Raw genomic sequence first — 17,050 nt, forward strand, 5'->3', positions numbered from 1 at the left:
AAGTAACACTCACAGCAGCACTATATTTCAGTGCAAGCATGACAGGAAAATAAATGTGAAAAAAGCTAATGGCTGAATGATCTCATACACTGGTAGAAATTCAGAGGATTTTAAACTGACCTAGATTCTCATTGTCACTGCTTGAAATAAATATTTCTGAATTTACATCACTATAACTGGTAGGTGTGAATTTTTTAAAATCTTTTTAATCCTGCCTGCCCAAGAAAATAGGGGATAGAGGAGGAAATGTCTATACAAATCAAATGCTTGCTTTTCTTCCCCACCCCTTCTGGATTTTCTTTGTGGATTTTCATATCTGTTCAGTGCAGGAACAGCCTCAGAAATAATTAGTGAACACTCTGATTCATATTTAAAAATCAGGTTGCTGCTGGCTGAGCTATAGGCGCCCAGCAAGCAGATTTAAGTGCCTGTAGCCAAGCAACCAGTTACTTGAAGGTATCAGCATTGACTGCATTGCTCCCTGCACAGGGCTGGGATGTTTCAAAGCTCAGGGCCAGGTAGCAGTTTTACATAAAGAACAATCTAATGTATTCTAGTTTGGATAAAGGTTATTTTGTTGCTTGTTTTTTTTCCCTGTTTTTCCTTAAAATGGATATTAAATAAATTGAGGACTGAAAAGTATAGAACAGTTTGATTCTCATCTCTGCCTTCCAATGTGTTAGTTAATTTTAATTCTACCGGCTTTTTAAATTATCAGTTGACAATTGCTGTGACAAATCAAATTACTCTGCATGTGTTTGCATCCATGGTCACATTGTCAGTAAAGTGATGTGTGCTGGTTGCTGAGCTCATTTCTGGCCCTTATGAGCTCAGAACAAACCATCTCTTGAGAAGCAGTAACCACAAAGTGGTGAGAAAGGCACCTACTCATCCAGAGAGAGGAGGGGGGCACAGCTCTGGGGTGTAACTGTCTGTGGCTGTTGTCACTGGAAAGGAAGACAAATGGGTCACTGTTGCACTGGCTGTTTGAAATAGAAGTGAAGTGTGCTGAGACAGTCTGGTAATGCTGTCTTGCAGGCCCTCTCAGGAAAATGCTGCTCTCAGAAAGAATAAGAAACTATTTAATTGCCAATTTTATAAAAGTAATACATTACAGATGCTGCTAAACAGGAGTTGAGCAAAAGCAGGCAGGTTAACCCAAAGTTACTGCACCTTCTTAACCCATCAGTCCTTTTGGCTTTGTTGAAACACATAAAAACAAACTGACAAATGGCAATTCATAAAATATTGTGCAATCTTTACAGGAACAATACAGTAGCTCCAAAGTGATTTTTTTTCTGCCAATGTTTGTGTCATATAAATGGTCCATTGTATACAGAGCTCCCCTGAAATCTCACTCAAGCTTATTTATTGTTGCTTTGTTTAATGCGAGGAAATCCTGTGGTCTGAGCCACTTGGTGCTTGAGGCACTTCAGAGGAACCCTTCAACTAGGAAATAAAACACCTTGTAAGAAGGTGACACTTTTGAAAGACCTGAGGATGCCCTGAGCATTTGAGCTGGATGCTGAAGTGCGCAGGAAAGAGAAGTGAGGTCACACCGTGGTGGAAAACGTGCAGTTTGAATCTGACCTAAAAAGGTGAATTTCTGTGAGGAGCAGCTCCAGCCCTGCTATTTGGGCCAGTGACAGGAGCACCCAGCACCCCCATGTCCTCAGGGAGGTGGCTCACTTTGGTTTGCTCCTTCACTGTTCTGCAGGTACAAAATGCTGCTCTGGATAGGAAGAGGTTTGCAATTGTGATTCCACAGCCTGGGTAGGAAACACTTCAGTGTGGACAGGTCCTGGGATTATTGCTCCAGTGGGGAAGGAGTCTTGTGCACTGTGAGCTGCAATGACTGTCCCTTTACATTAGGACTTCATGCAGCAACCACCAGTTTGTTCTGTGTACAGAATAACAGGCAGTGGCCTCAGTCCATGCCCTGTCTGAGGTTATTAATGCTTCAAATACATTTCCAAGAACACACACACACAAAGAAAGAAGGCACAGCTATAAAGTGTATTCTGAACATGCTGTAGAGTATTATATTCCTGGGTATAGTCCCTAGGGCTCGAGCCATATGCTTTTGAAGGCTGTGTTGTGTAACTGTTTCAAGCTCTTGCATTCAGTAAAGATCTGCTAATTCTGAAGTGTATCCACGGTATCCTTCTCTCGTTTAAATCCGTTTAAAAGATTTGAAATTTTTCTTGTGACTATGTCCATAAAATCTTCCACAGTTCAAGTCTAGGAATTAGTCACTACTGTGTGGTATTGTGTACCCAAGGGCAACACTTGTTTATTACTTCACTTTTTTCCCCGTGACATTGAAACAAAATGATCTGTCCAATCCTAATTCTGATCAACTCATGCAAAACCATGAGCAACAACAGAGATGCTTCCAAATGTATTTTGAATAATCTCCACATGTGATTTGAGTATGTAGAATAGCCACCCCGGTGCCAGCCTCTTTCATGAAGGATTATGTTCCACTGGGAAAAACAGATTTCTGTTTTGAAAGCTGGTTCTGCCAGACAGGCTTCAGAGTGGTTTTGGTTTTGTTCTTTTTAGATAGCATTTATAATAGAGGGGAGGGGACAGTTCAGAAACCTGTAATGTCAGCCAAAGCTGTACAGGATGAATAGCTATTTAAGGATATTACATTTGACCTGGAAATTGCCTTGTTTCAGTTTCAGGCCAAGGGCATATTGTCTTGCAGACAGCGATGAGGAATCCTCCAGCGCCGGCTCTTCGGAGGAGGATGATGCTCCTGAGCTGGCAGGAGAGAAGCAGCTGACCCCAGGAGGAGAAGGGTGAGCTGTTTGTTAATCCCACACCTGATGGCTGGTGTCAGTGCTGTGATGCTCTCTGTGCCCCAGAATGCAGAGTGTGAGGTGTCCAAGCAGTGAAGCAGCCCCAGCGCCCATTGCCAGGGCAGAGGGCAGCAGAGGAGCCCTGATCACCCCACCCTGCAGGGACCTCTCCCAGCTGCCCTGGCACCTCCCTCCCATCCCTCCTCTGCTGGATTGCTGGGAGGCCAGAGAAGCTCTGGGGACCTTCCCCAGCGTGTTCTACCTGGTAGCAGAGCCAAGAACAGGATTTTGTGTGAAACCTTGAAACCCTCTCTATGCAGTATTACCCCTGTGCTTATCCTGCTGATCCCTTATTGCTGGCATTCTGTCAGACACATTTTATGAAAAATCCTTTCTTTAGCCTCAAAAACAATGTAAACAATAATTATCTGCTGCTGTGTTATGCAACAGGTGCATTTGTGATTGGTCTCATGTTGTTTCTAATTAATGGCCAATCACAGTCAGCTGGCTCAGACTCTCTGTCCGAGCCACAAACCTTTGTTATTCATTCCTTTTCTATTCTTAGCCAGCCTTCTGATGAAATCTTTTCTTCTATTCTTTTAGTATAGTTTTAATATAATATATATCATAAAATAATAAATCAAGCCTTCTGAAACATGGAGTCAGATCCCCGTCTCTTCCCTCATCCTTAGATTCCTACAAACACCGTCACATCGTTCCATTTTCTTTTCCTTAAGAAAACAACTGTTACTCAAGACTGTTTTTCTTGATCAGTTTTGGTTTTTTTTTTCCTTGAGGATTTCATGTGTCTGGGCTGTGCAATACTGCCCTCTGATGCTCTGCATGGATTTCAAAGAAAATTTCCCAACATCAGTGATGCCACATCATTCCTTGTTTTGGCTGCGGCTCTGATTTTTTGCTTTCTGCATCTGATTGCAATTATGCCATGCAATGAGAAAGCTGAATGTCTGAGCCCAGAATGTCTGAGACAGTCACAATGTTTTCTATGTCTGAACATATCCAAGTGATTTTTACAGTGAATATATCAGCAGACTCATGACTTATTCAAAATGTTCCAGAGAATTTTAGTATTTTACTCCTGAACACCTCTGAAAATTGTGTGAAGAGTTGTTTGAATTACTGCAATTGATATTTTTTAACTGCATTTCATATCTTTAAATTCATAGATCATATAAAGAACTCTTTATCAAGATGACAAAGAGAGATGATGAAGAATCTTAATGTAAAATACTGAAAAAAATTTCTTACACCTATTAAAAATCTGCATTGCTACCACTATAGAAAGTGGTGGGAGAATAACTTCTTTCTCTGGGTAAAGATACAGCTAGTATAAAATAAATTTTCTTTTCTTTTTTATTTCACTGAACAGTTTTTTGTCTTATGTTGTGCTAAGAACAAAACTGTAAAAGTTTGTGTAAGAATAATTTTATTTTTTTCCCTGGATAAATGATGTCATTTCCTTAGGAAGGTTATCTCTGCTATGTAACACCAAGAGCCACAATTAGACATGATATAGTGTGTGGAAAATACCAAATGTGCTATTTTTGGAGTGTGTGTTTCAAACATGAGATAGGGGTAAGAAAAAACATATTCAGCCCTTAAAGCATCTGTTTGAAAAGCCAGGAATGCTGTCTGACACAATTGCCAGGAAAAACCCACTTTCAGCAGACACAGTTAACCATTTTTGGAATATCATTCCACCCACTGCCAGAACTGTTTTCCTCTTCTTTTTCAGCATACTTATACTTGTAAATGCTACAGTACCTTGAAATGAAAACATTTTTGTTCCGCATACACAGTTAAATAATTGGACACAATGGTTGGGCCTTCTATGCTGATGATTTGTGCACATCTTGGTGTATCAGAGTCTCTAAAATTTTTTTGGAATGGTAGTAAAGTTGTCACTTCTCATGCCATCCTGCTGGCATTAATGATCTAAGTGTATTTGCAGTTTTGAAACTTGTTGTGTTTCCAGTGCCATCTGGGAAGGAGTGTTCAGGCTGAACAGAGTTTCTGCCAGACACCTGTAGCTGACAGAATACAGCTGCTGGGTGCAGGCCCTAGGATGAACTGCTTGGCCACATATCTGTTCAGAATTTTTGTATCAAAAAAACTTTAATGATTTAATAGAAGATCCATGTCTGTCTTAGCAAATAGGTTTAAGAAAATTATCTTGATGTCCTTTTTCTATTCTCTATCTAAAGGTATGTTGGAGGACATCGGACAAGTAAAATCATGAGAATCGTGGATAAAATTACGAAGTCAAAATACTTTCAGAAAGCAACAGAGACTGAGTTTATTAAGAAAAAAATTGAAGAGGTCTCCAATACTCCATTGCTGCTAACAGTTGAAGTACAGGAGTGCAGAGGAACACTAGTGATTAACATTCCACCTCCACCCACTGACAGAATATGGTAAGAGGAGCTCAGAGCAGAGCTGGGCAATGCTTCAGGTGTGCTATGTGAGGGGTTGCAGCTAAGAAAAAAAGTAAAGCCTGGCTCAAGTGTGTCACCCTGATTTTTTAAGATTTTCTAAGCCTTCTGATGCTGACATTCTTGTAGTGAACTTTCTCACACACTTCCTGTAAATAACTCATTGTTTTGCATTCCTTTATGGAGGAGGAGAAGGCTGATGGACTGTTGGTTTGTCCAGTGTCATTGGAGAGGTGGCACTGTCAGCCTCCAATCCACTGTTACTTTTGGAGAACTGTAAATGCTGGAGTCAGAAAATAAACTTCCCTTTTTTCTTCATCTTGAGAGGAGCAGTGTGCACTTGTGTTCTTTCGTGTCCTGTAGCGACACAAGTGGGTTCTGGGCAAGGAGCAGTACAGATTGGTTGTAACTGAGGTAGGAACTGTTCCTAAGAGCTCATTGTTACAGGTTTAAGTACTTACTTTGTTGGGGTGTCTGTAGTAAATCCTGCTCTGTGTTCTCTCCCCAGGTATGGCTTCCGAAGGCCTCCCTACCTGGAGTTAAAAGCGCGGCCAAAACTTGGTGAGAGAGAAGTGACTCTGGTTCATGTAACAGACTGGATAGCAAGGAAACTGGAACAGGAGTTCCAGGTGTGTTTCCTCTACATTCCCCTTTCATTTGATGGTAGTTTTGGAGTGTTTAATTTTCACATGGCCTCTATTTCATTTATAACTAGTCATGTACTTCACTGCTCCCAGCCACTGGGATGGATGTTGAGAGCTCAGCTGAAACTGATTGCTGGGATGGTCTCAAGACTCATGTGTAGATCTGGGTGGAAATCTGTTTTAGAGATGAAAATAACATTTCTTTGAAATAGGTACCATGGTAAAATTTGCTATACTCAAATAAGAACATGAATCTACATGTTCTTAATGATAGGGGCCCAAATTTTTGCCTAAAATTAAGAATAGATAAGACACTACTTCCTCTTACTGCTTCCTTTAAAGTAATTTTTTAAAAAATCATGTTGACCATAGTGCAAAAAGGAAGAAGCCCTCTCCAAATACATGTAGGATAAGAACAGTGACCAGCTAGATTCTGGACCCCAACCTGTACAATCAACCAGAAACCAAAATCAGTTATTTTACTAAAAGTACATTTTGAAAGTATATGGATGGGTAAGAGCTGAGAAAGCAATTAGGAAAAGTTGGTGATGTTTCCTGTAGTGCCATTTTAATTAAATGAAATATGCAGAGATATTAATATTTCTGAGTTTCATTTACAACTGTAACACAACAAAATGGTTTCAGTTAATGGACACTGCACTGACTCAAACAATGCTGAGCTTGAGAACCTTTTCTCTGTAAATGTGTTGCATTTTCTACACTAAAATTGGAAAAATAAGGTTTCAAGTGACATGTGTAATGTAACTTCATTTCATTGCATCTTTTTCCCAGAAAATCTTTGTCATGCCAAACATGGATGATGTCTATATTCCTTTAATGCACTCAGCCATGGATCCCCGCTCCTCCACGTGCCCTCCTCAAGATCTGAGCACGGAGGCCTCTGATCAACCATGACATGTGAAGACTCTTGCAGTTTACAGTATTATAAAAGTTACTCTCATGGTTTTCTAAACTGTGCTGTAGTTCTTGTCCTTAACTTGTGCCACTCTCCCCCCTCCCAAGGACTGCCTTTCCCCGTTCCTGTGTGCTCACTTGCCTGGTTATTGTTCCCGTGTACTTCAGCTACATGAAGTTCCATTCCATTAAGCTGATTTATTTTTGTACTGGCTGCCATCAGGATTTTAACTGGGAGGCTGAGGTGACCTGTTCTTTGTGGGGAGGGAGGAGGAACTCAAATGTAACAGATCAAGGAGCTTGTTGATGCACCTTTTGTTCAGCTTGTTTTCACGCTATGTTAATGTGCATTAAAGCATTGAAAAGTTGTTTGGCAGCAAAGGAACTGCGTGCCAAATGGAAAAAATCCTAAATAAGGAATGAATTTATAAAACTGGAAGAATATTTTTCTTTCTCAGGCAGTTGGAGGTGTAGAATGAACTGTTTTTTGTTCTTTCACTTCTGCAGTCAATAGCTTGTGTCAAGCAATCGAAATATGAAATGCTTTCAGGATAAAAGAATGTAAATTGGATGTATAGGTAATATTGTGATTCAATGTGCTGTATACACATTACTTTTTTCATACAGAACTTGTGCTTTTTTGGGGAAGCAATTAGCCATAAAACACACAATTATCAGTGAAGGTGGGACTGCCAGATTTTTGTAAATGAGGAAAAATAATTGGTAAAGCCATGAGACCAAACCATTGCAAGCCGCCTTATAGTGAGGTACAATCACCTTGGTTCCTGATTAATTCTGAATGTTTCTAGACATGAGCACACACACCAAGTGTCAACACTGCACATCTCCAGTAGTGACCTAACTGTGCATAGAGCCTCTTGCTGTGATGAAACACCCAGTTCTTTCTGACAGGAGTTTGTTGCTGTGAGTCTTTTCCATTGCACTGTGTTTACACCCAGGGCATGGGCCCAGATCCTCAGTTACAGCCCCAGACACAGCAGCACCTGCTGCTTGTGCAAGCAGCTGTGGCTGACAGATGTTGACCCCCATGCATTGGTTCCTTGGACTTTATGGCATAGGAATTGAAGCATTGCAGTTGTTTGAGCTGATCATGATTAAAGACTCTTTCTGCTAATTAGTGGCCAAAACTAAAGGGGAAGGGGGAACTGCCTTTTATTTGTCAGGTGTAATGAATCAAGGCTAAATGTATGCAGTAAATTCAAGGTTTGAACACTACATATCCACTCCTTAACACTTCATATTTTTCTGATACTCAGTGTTGCCAACTATTCATGGCTGTCAGAAAACGTTTTATTAGTTTACAAAGAAGGTGAGTTTTGGCTCTCCTTTTATAACATGTTTTCTTTTTTTTCCAAGTAATTTTTTAAGAAATTTTTTGTATGTTGTGTTGTCACATTTGATGTAAATCAAAATTTCCATGTATAACTTGATGATTTGCCATCTCTAAATGAAGCTATTATATTGAAGGTTTTTTAAGCAGCACCTTGCCTGAAACAAAAGCATTTAATATATTTAAAATTAATTCTATATTTGAACACCTATTTTGGTTACCTTTAATTGAAATATTAGTAGTTATATTTGTTACCTGAACTCCTCCTTGACCATTCCAGGCTGTGTATATTCTGGGGTTGCTGATTTTTGTAGGCATTATTTGCCTTTCATGAAGTCTGCATGTCTTGTACGCAGGTCTTTTATATGAGTTAATTTCTATGTGCAATAACTAAAGTCAAAGGACTAGATGCACTAATGCGTAAACAGATTTAGAATTATTACACAAGATTGTCATACTGCACTTCATAAACTGTGGGTAACTACAATCTGCTTGCTTTGTTTTATTAAATAAATTTATCCCATGTCAAACAATTCGGTAAATTTCATTTCTACATTTCTACAGCATTCAGCTACTGTCTAGTCCAAGTTGTTTTAAAAACTTCACTAGAAAGCCAGCTTCCTAATATGAGTGTGCCCTTTGTTTTGTAGACTTATACTGCTACGTTCACCACAGCAGCTAGTATTTATATGAGGAATATGCTTTAAGAATGTTTGCATACCTGGTAAAACTGTGAAAGGGTTACCAGCACTTACAGAACAGAGCTGCCGTGCATCCACTTCTGCCAGCTTTAAGAGCCCCTGGGAGCTCAATGATCCCTTACAGTCAGCCTACTCTGCCCTATTCCTGTATGTGTAGTCCTGTGTGGTTACAGATCTTTTGTACTGACACAAGATGTTGTACCTCCCCCTGCTGGCATTTTAAAAGAATACCGCCCTTGAGAAGCTGCAGCTCAGTCACGCCAGTTTTTTAAGGTGTTTTGCACCACGGGCACAATGGCCCCCGGCCCTGGATGCATTTCTCCTGCCTCCAAGCTGGTTCACCCGGCAGCTGTACTCCTGAAACAGCTCGGCAGGAATCCCAAGACTTTTGTTCCTTTTTACAACCTAGCCCTGAACTACTGATGTAAAACTAGAGCCGCCGCCCCGGCAGGTTCAGTGGCACTGCGCCGCCATAGTGCCCCGGCTCTGCCTGGGCCTGGCACCGCCCTCCGGCCGGAACGGGCTCCCCTTGCAGGATCCGCAGGCCCCGCGCCCTCCGCCGCCATGTCCCCGCGAGGGTGACACGCACTCGCAAACAAATGTCACTTGCTTTTAAAAGCACCGCCCGGGTTAGGCCGAGCAGCACCAGTTATGAACAAGCGCTTCGCTGTAGCACCGCTGCTTGGCCGGCGGCGCCAGGCGGGCACCGCCGGGTCAAAGGCAGTGCGGCACGCGCGGAAGAACCAGCCGGACACGCTCTGGGTGACAAAAGCTTTATTTACCGCCGCTCCCGGCCGCCGGTCGCTGCACGGGACCTGCAAAACACCGAGAGTAAAGGGGACGTTATTGATGCCCTACACCACGGCCGCCCCGCAGGGTGGAGGCAGCCGGGGCGCTCAGAAGTAGTTTTGCTTCACGTATGTCAGCAGTCTAACACGTGTCAAGAGACATCATCGCGGCCCGGCCTCACGCCCGCCCGCCCGCCCCGCTCCGCTCCTGCCGCCGCGCTCACCTCGCCGGCTACGCCGAGAGAAAGACCCAGAACCCGCCGCGCTCATTTTTATACAGAGGCTAGCCCCGCCCGCCTTGCCTTGCCCAATAGGATTGGAATGCAGGGTCACGTGTCGATCTGGTTGCTGCGCGCGCGAGGGTGGGCGGAGCCGCGTGAGGGCAGCGGGCGGGGCGGCCCAGGGAGGTCAAGCGCGGGGTCTGAGGGGGCGCGGTGGTTTCGTGTCGCCCCCCGCCGTGTGAGGCAGCTTTTCGCCTTTTCGGGAACAGTAGTACTCTTTCTAGTTTGCTCTAGCACTTTGTTGCTGTGAAGAAATAAGGCTCAGTATTAAAAATTTAAAAGGTGAGGCTTCACTCAGATCTGCCCCGGCGGAGCAGGTGCTGAGGTGGGTCCTGAGGGGAGCAGCTGGGGGGCTGAGGGTGCTCACCAACACCCGACTCCCCTCCTACCTCAGCTGGTTTTATTTTTTTTAATCTCCTGTGAGGCCATGGGAGACACTAGTGTGAAATAACTCCAGCTTGGATCTGGCACACTACAGCATTTATACAGCAACTGATAAATTCCTCCTCTAATGTAGCAAGGTGCTGCTGCCATGGCACACACAGTGTTTAGGGGTTTGCTTGTTCTCACATGGCACAAATTCTTAAAAGCCAAGGCCCCATAAAGAAACGCATTGGGGAACTGGAATCACGGTGTGGTTTGTAGCTCCAGTATATTTTTATGTATTTAGACTTACAGGACGAGTTGTCATTTGGACAAGGCTCTGAGGCACTGGGATTGCTGGAGTGTCCTGAGCAGGAGTTGAACTTGATGATCCTCAGTCCCTTCTAGGGCAGGATATTCTGTGATTCTGGGTGATTATTACATCTCCTGCCCACTATCAAAGGCAGCTCACTGTGGGAGCTCGTGTGTGCATATGGCATGCCCAGAACTCCGTGTGCCCTGCAGCTCCATTAGTGATATCACCATTAAAAAGCAAACAATATGTACAAGGACAAAGTGGCTTTGTTATATAAATAGGTGGCTGAACACTGGGCCTTTGCCAGGCACTCTAAATTTACTCTCTTCTGTTTGAAGCTTCTTCCATCTGGTTCAATACTTTTTGTGTTTTATTTTTATCTGTTCAGAGAAGCCTGGACCAGTCTTTTGGTTCAAAGGGGCATGTAGGGGCTTCTTTTTTGGCATTTATTGAAGGCCTTGCAAGGCCCAGAGTTAACCATGTCTGTCAAAGGCAGGAGCTATGCCAAATACATTTGGCATGATCTGTTCTGAAAATACAAAATCCGTAGGAAAACAAGAATCACAGAGTCATCAAGGTTGGAATAGACATTTAAGATCATCAGGTCCAACTGTCTGCCCAGCATTGCCACTGTAGCCCCCAAACCATTAAGTATCACTCAGTGGCAGATCCAGATGCCTCAAACACCTCCAGGTACGGTGACTCCATCATCTCCCTTGGGCACCCAGTTATTCCGGGCAGGGTGGTGCCGGGGGAGGGAGGCGACTGACTCGTGCTGCCTAGATTTAGATATTTTTTTACAAAAACAAAGCAGCAGTAGCCAGCTGCCACCGCACCTCGCGGTTCCCCATGGGCTGCCAGCCGGGCGGCGGGTCGGTCGGGGCTCACCCGAACGGGGAGGCTCCGGCAGCGGCGCGAAGCCGCGGAACGTCTCTGGCCGCTCCCGGGCCCCGGGCCTGCGGCTGCCCGGGCGGTCCCTGAGCGCGGTGCCCGGCGCGGCCCGTCCGCCCGCGGCTGACGTGAGTGTCCCGGCCGGGCGGTCCCTGAGCCCGCCCCGCCCGCCGCGGGGAGCGCCGGACGCGCCGCTCCGGAGGCAGCGCCGTGCGGGGGGAGCGGCCCCGCGGTGCAGCCATGGAGCCGCTCCGCCGCCTCCTCCTCAGCCTGGCCGCGCTGCTGCTGCTGCTGCTGCTGCTCCCGCCGAGGCTCGCGGTAAGCCCGGGCCCGCTGGGCCGGAGAACGGCGGGGGCGGCCGGGGCGCGGGGAGGGCCGCGGGAGGGAGCTGGGGGGGTCCCGCCGGGGTTAGCGAGGGTTTGCCGGGGGTGCCCGCAGAGCCAGCACACCGCCTGCCCGCCGTCGCTAACGCCGTGTGCCCCTGTGTGCGCAGGCAGCCCTGGGGGGCTGCAGCCCCACAGCCTGTCCCAGCCCAACAGCCCTGTACCTGCAGCTGAGCCCCACCTGGCATGTAACCTGGACGTGTATCTCATAATCCTCGCAATATGAAAATACAGTTCATTTCCCAGGAGACAGTTGCAAAAAGTAGCACAGAAAAACTTTTGAAACAGTAGTACAAAGAAACTTTTGTAAACTGAAACTATGTAGATGTGTCGGGAACCAGTGAGACATGCTAGAAAGTCTGCTGTCCCTTAATCAGTATGGGGGTTTGGTTTTTTTTCTGGAAAAAAACCCCACACATTGTATTGACATGTATTGATAACCAAATACATGTGTCTGCCTACATACCTTCTATACTGTCTTGGCATTTTGATCATTCTGTTTCCAGAGCAAATACTGCAATGTGCATTAACGTACATGTGGTTGGTTGGGATCCAAATCCACAGTTTTAAATTCAAAGGTGGAAGACAAAGTGCACGAGTCACTGCCCTACGAAACCTCTTAAGAAATAACCAGGTTGCTTATAAGGTATTGCAATAGGTGGAGCAATAAAAGTGCATGGAATAGGGAAACTCGTGCAAAGCAGATGGAATGCTGAGGAGATTATTTTTACAGAGGTAATAATTTTAAACAGTGTACTTTACAGTGGGTGCTGTCTGCTGTGTGTGTACTGAGATGGAGAGCTAACTTCAAAAATTTCCTTCTGAAAGGTGTGCCTGCTAGCAGGTTCTGCAGAGCAGGAGACAATGAAAAGGCCATCTGGCATTCAGTTTCCATTATAGTCACGTGTAGCACAAGAAAGCTTTAGGTTGTGTTCTTTGATGGATTGTTCATTGTTACCTGAAAAAGCTGCTGTAATATATGGGGTTCTAGTTCAGGTTTAGCAAAGCTGAAGGTTTTGTTTTTCACCTGTGATATAATAACTCCACTCCCCTTCTTTAGAAGTAAAGTAAACACATTAGCAGTTAAGCTGGCAACATACCTAGTCTTGTTAGTTGATTAGGAAACTGGAAAAAATTAAATACAGGCTGTCAACAAAAATTACTTTACAATCTTTATTGTAGAGTGCTAATGTGTTTGTCTTAGACTGGACTGTAAGGTTGGACTGAGGTCTTTTCAGGGTGCTCACAGGTTTGGGTTTCAGATTTTGCAAGGAAAATAGTGATTCGCAACTCACTGAGTTTTAAAAACAGTCCTGAATAAAAACATTAAGGAATATTTTTAAATACCTAAAATAGTTTTGAAATCAATAGGTTATTGCTAAATTCTATATAATTTTACTTGCATAATCAGAAAAGACTGGACTCATGTCCTGATAGAATTCAGCCCATCTTTTCTCTAGATTTCCCTTTTCCCTTGGTTTCCCTGCTCTGCCATCTCACCTCAGATCAGTGTCTGAGTTCTCCATTTCTGTTCCTTTTCTTGGCTCTTACCTTGGTCTTTTTCTGCAAGCTGTAGATCCTCACCATGACTTCCAAGTTGAAATCTCTTCTGTAGTACAGTTGCTTTTCAGAATTAGTTTTCATTCCTAGTCATGAACTTAGTCCCAGTCATCTCACCTGTGAGTAACCCATTTAACTGTGGAGGTTTATTTAAAACTATTCATGTCACTTGAATAATGAACTCCCATGAGAAAGACTGGCATACAATTTCGGTGTTGAGGTAACTTGAAAACATGAGGTTGCCTAAAGATTTTGCTGATTGTTTTTTCTGTAGATTTCTTTTAAGAGTAGTGGTGGTGATCTGCTGTTTTGTAAATTCTTTGGCTGATAAATGTACTCTTTGTTACCCAATATCTCATCTCTAAATTTTTATTTTTTTTTTAGTTTGTATAAATTCATACAAGGTCTTCCTTTCCTGACTGTTCTTTACAGACAGGAAAATGCTGTTTCTTGCTGTTTGGGTACACAGTTTACAGCTCTTGGAACTGCCTTCCAATGAATGGGAGCACATTAAAAAGGTGAAATCTCAATAGAGCAATGAGAAATGCAGTAGAGCTGTCAGTAAATTACAGTTGCCATCAATATTACACAGTAATGATTTACAGCTGTCTTTAGAGTGAAAAATCCCTTGTTTTTTTGAGCCCTGGGATGTTCCAAACCGTGTTTGTTTGTGGAGTCAGTGCAACTGAAGAGTACCAAGCTGTCTGGGATTAAAGTGGCATTTGGAGCATGGCTCTGTCCCCTCCTGCAGGCAGTGGGACGGGTTCAGTGCTGGGTTACCCTGTGTGGGCAGCACCTGACATGGAAAAACCCCAGCCTCAGCCAGGTGCTGTTTCTTCTGCTGTGTTCTTTATCTCAGCATGAGGTGTTTGGCCAGAGAGCTGATAGGTGTGAAAACCCGTGTGAGACAGCAGAAGGTTTACAGAGGACATATTCAAGCACTGAGTTAATCAATACTTTTTATTTGAGTTGCAGATCTCCTTAGTTGCTCAAAAAATAGTGTAATAGGGTTAAGAGGTTTGTTTGATGGAGGAGGGAAATGTAAATTTGTCTTGCACACCTGAATTATCATGGACAACTCTGTCCTGGAGTATAAATTCACATGTTTATAACTCTGCTGTCATTTGGGCTATGGGTGTTCTTGTGGCTGTTGAAATACATTTGGGTTTTACACAGAGAATCAAATGTGAAGCTCAGCTGGAGAGACCACTCCAAGGTGAGTCCAGGCAGGGAACAGGAGTGGATCTCCTGCACTGCTCAGTTTTTCCATTGCATGGAGGGTGGGTGTATGAATGAGAACTCACTGAACTCGGTTACAGCGTGATGAGAAATGCCTAACAAAGACATGGTAGGATTCAGTTTAAGATTGAAAGATCTGTGGATTTGATTTCACTTTCTAAAGAAGATAAAACATTTTTGTCAACTCTCTTTCATATCTTAGCTTCATTATTAGTTATACTGGAAGACTCCCCCCTGTAGTTTACTGAATTTTACAAAGACTTTCTTCATGGCCTGGTTTTATCATGGCCAGGGAGCCTTAGCCTGTAGCCTGGCAGTGTAATGAGATAGCTGTCAAAAGCAGGGTAATGATTCACAGGCTGTCTGTGATGAATATGCCAAGTGCTTGCAGTGTGTGCTAATGTCTAAAAATATTTTGCTTTGGGTCCTTATTGGTTTACCAGCTGTGCTTCCAGTAGCATCAGTTATGGTATAGGCCTTTTGTTGTTGTGAGGATAATGTCTGGGGCTGCCAATTCTGAAGCTGGTTTTTAATAGTTTTGGAGTAAAATGGGAATGCACAGCCTGATGATTATGAGGCTGAGTATGGAGTGAGGAATATAATGGATTTTTTTTCCTTGAGTGATAATTTGTATCTTGTCAACATTTTGGTTTGGTAAGCCAGACATTATCAAAGAAATTAGAGGGCTGGTATAGTTAGCAAACCATCCATCATTTATCATCCATCAGCCCAACACATTAAGTTTGGTGCATATGTATTCCTACTTGACTCAGAAAAGAAAATTATTTCCCTGCTAAGACATGGCCCGGTTTTATTTACTCATGAGCACACAATTATCTCTATGAAATCAGTTCTTGAGATCAGCACACCCTGTCACCCATCCGGGGTCACTGGGAAGTGTTTTCCTGTTCTTTATTCATATTGAAGAACCTCTTGTGGTATCACCCCCACAGCAAAATGTATTTCTGGGTTGCAGAGCTGTGACCTCAAGGAACTCAGTGGCCTGGTTTTCTGTCTGCTTCCCCACTGACTTCAGTGCAATTTGTGCCTTCCTGGTGACCTTCATTTCAAAAATGGTGATTTTAAGCAGATGAATTAATAGAAAAAATTATTGCCATGGGAATCTGTTTTCTTCTAACACAATAAAACAAACTAAGGCATAGCTTTGCTAACCCTTAGAAAAATCTGAGCTATTGGGGTGAAGGAAGATGTTATCACCCTTGACACTGAACTGCACCACACACACCAGAACTTGTTCTGCAGCTTTCACTGACCTTCCCTTGACTGCCAGGTCCTTCAGAATTGTTTTGAGTAATTTTGTTACTTGGATTTCTAAAACATTTTAACTAAAGATGTGGTAGATCTAGACTGAGAGGAAGATTCTTATGGGAGACTTAACTAGTATATATAAAGTTAATTTCTTTTTCTATTAGATAGTATATTTCTATTCTAGCTTAAAAATGCTGGTTTCTTCTTAGTCACAAATTTTAGGCTGTTATTATTAGCAGTCAGCTTTAAAACTTTTGTCAAATTTGAATCCAATGAGACCTTGAAATTTTGTCTTTTGAATTATTAAAATTAATTCTAAAGCAGTCCCCATGTAATTTCAAATTATTGTAAATTGTTAACCTTATATAGCTGTTGATGTGGAAGATTGTTGTGAGTACAGACTGCCAGGGCAGTAGAAGCTCTTACTGAATTCCAAAGAGGGTAGGTGTTAAAATAGATGCTGCAATTTCAGATGAAATGAAAGAAGGAACAAAGCCAGGTTTTCCTTCCGTCTCATTTTCTTTGTTCACTAAATTAAGTTCTTTTTGCTTAGTTGCTTCATGTCCTGACATATTTTTTTTGGAGTCAGTTGATGTATCTTCCTAGAAATAGGATTGCAATATGAAATGAAAGTCTCTTAAGAATTTGCATTGCATCACAACAGTTGGGACCTCACCCTTGCAGGGAGGGAGGACAGGATCTGTGTTACCAGTTAGCACAGAGTCTGTCTCAGGACTCAGATTGTGATGTCTTTTTGTGGTGGAGAAAGCTCTTACATACTTCATAGAAAAATGAAAACAAGTGTGTCTTGTACATACAGATTTTTATAATTTTTGTCATTTTTCATTGCAGTGCTTATCCCAGGCTTTAATTAATCCATTAATCAATTAATTACAAAGCTTTGTGTTCAAAATCAAATCTATTCAATATTTGCAACTTTGATACTTCAGTCTCTAGCCATTGATAAAAGTCACTAATAAAACCGAGAGAAAGTATTTTTAATTTTTCTGTCTGGATGAAACACAAGTAATTATTTAAATAATCTGTTCCATTTTCTACCACTTGATAAAATTTCAAAGAATAAAGCCT

At 42.9% G+C, this 17,050-nt stretch overlaps 2 protein-coding genes and 2 non-coding genes across 4 annotated transcripts in view; 2 read left to right on the plus strand and 2 right to left on the minus strand.

Moving 5' to 3' along the window:
- Positions 1 to 8,703, plus strand: part of TEX2 (testis expressed 2) — a 28,031-nt gene extending 19,328 nt beyond the window's left edge. The window contains exons 8-11 of the mRNA XM_058038990.1: positions 2,685 to 2,807; positions 5,033 to 5,242; positions 5,769 to 5,889; positions 6,697 to 8,703. Coding sequence (XP_057894973.1) covers positions 2,685 to 2,807; positions 5,033 to 5,242; positions 5,769 to 5,889; positions 6,697 to 6,819 — 577 coding nt within the window. The 3' untranslated portion in view covers positions 6,820 to 8,703. The remainder of the gene's footprint in view (positions 1 to 2,684; positions 2,808 to 5,032; positions 5,243 to 5,768; positions 5,890 to 6,696) is intronic.
- Positions 8,704 to 9,468: 765 nt separating this feature from the next.
- On the minus strand, positions 9,469 to 9,598 carry LOC131092435 (small nucleolar RNA SNORA76). The gene has a single exon (XR_009115499.1). It is a non-coding gene; the product is annotated as a small nucleolar RNA SNORA76 (small nucleolar RNA).
- Positions 9,599 to 9,765: 167 nt separating this feature from the next.
- Positions 9,766 to 9,831, minus strand: LOC131092432 (small nucleolar RNA SNORD104). The gene has a single exon (XR_009115497.1). It is a non-coding gene; the product is annotated as a small nucleolar RNA SNORD104 (small nucleolar RNA).
- A 1,877-nt stretch (positions 9,832 to 11,708) lies between these two features.
- Positions 11,709 to 17,050, plus strand: part of ERN1 (endoplasmic reticulum to nucleus signaling 1) — a 32,421-nt gene continuing 27,079 nt past the window's right edge. Inside the window, exon 1 of the mRNA XM_058039011.1 lies at positions 11,709 to 11,828. Coding sequence (XP_057894994.1) covers positions 11,751 to 11,828 — 78 coding nt within the window. The 5' untranslated portion in view covers positions 11,709 to 11,750. The remainder of the gene's footprint in view (positions 11,829 to 17,050) is intronic.

Source organism: Melospiza georgiana, chromosome 21 (genome assembly GCF_028018845.1).
Source record: "Melospiza georgiana isolate bMelGeo1 chromosome 21, bMelGeo1.pri, whole genome shotgun sequence".
Classification (NCBI taxonomy): Eukaryota; Metazoa; Chordata; class Aves; order Passeriformes; family Passerellidae; genus Melospiza; species Melospiza georgiana.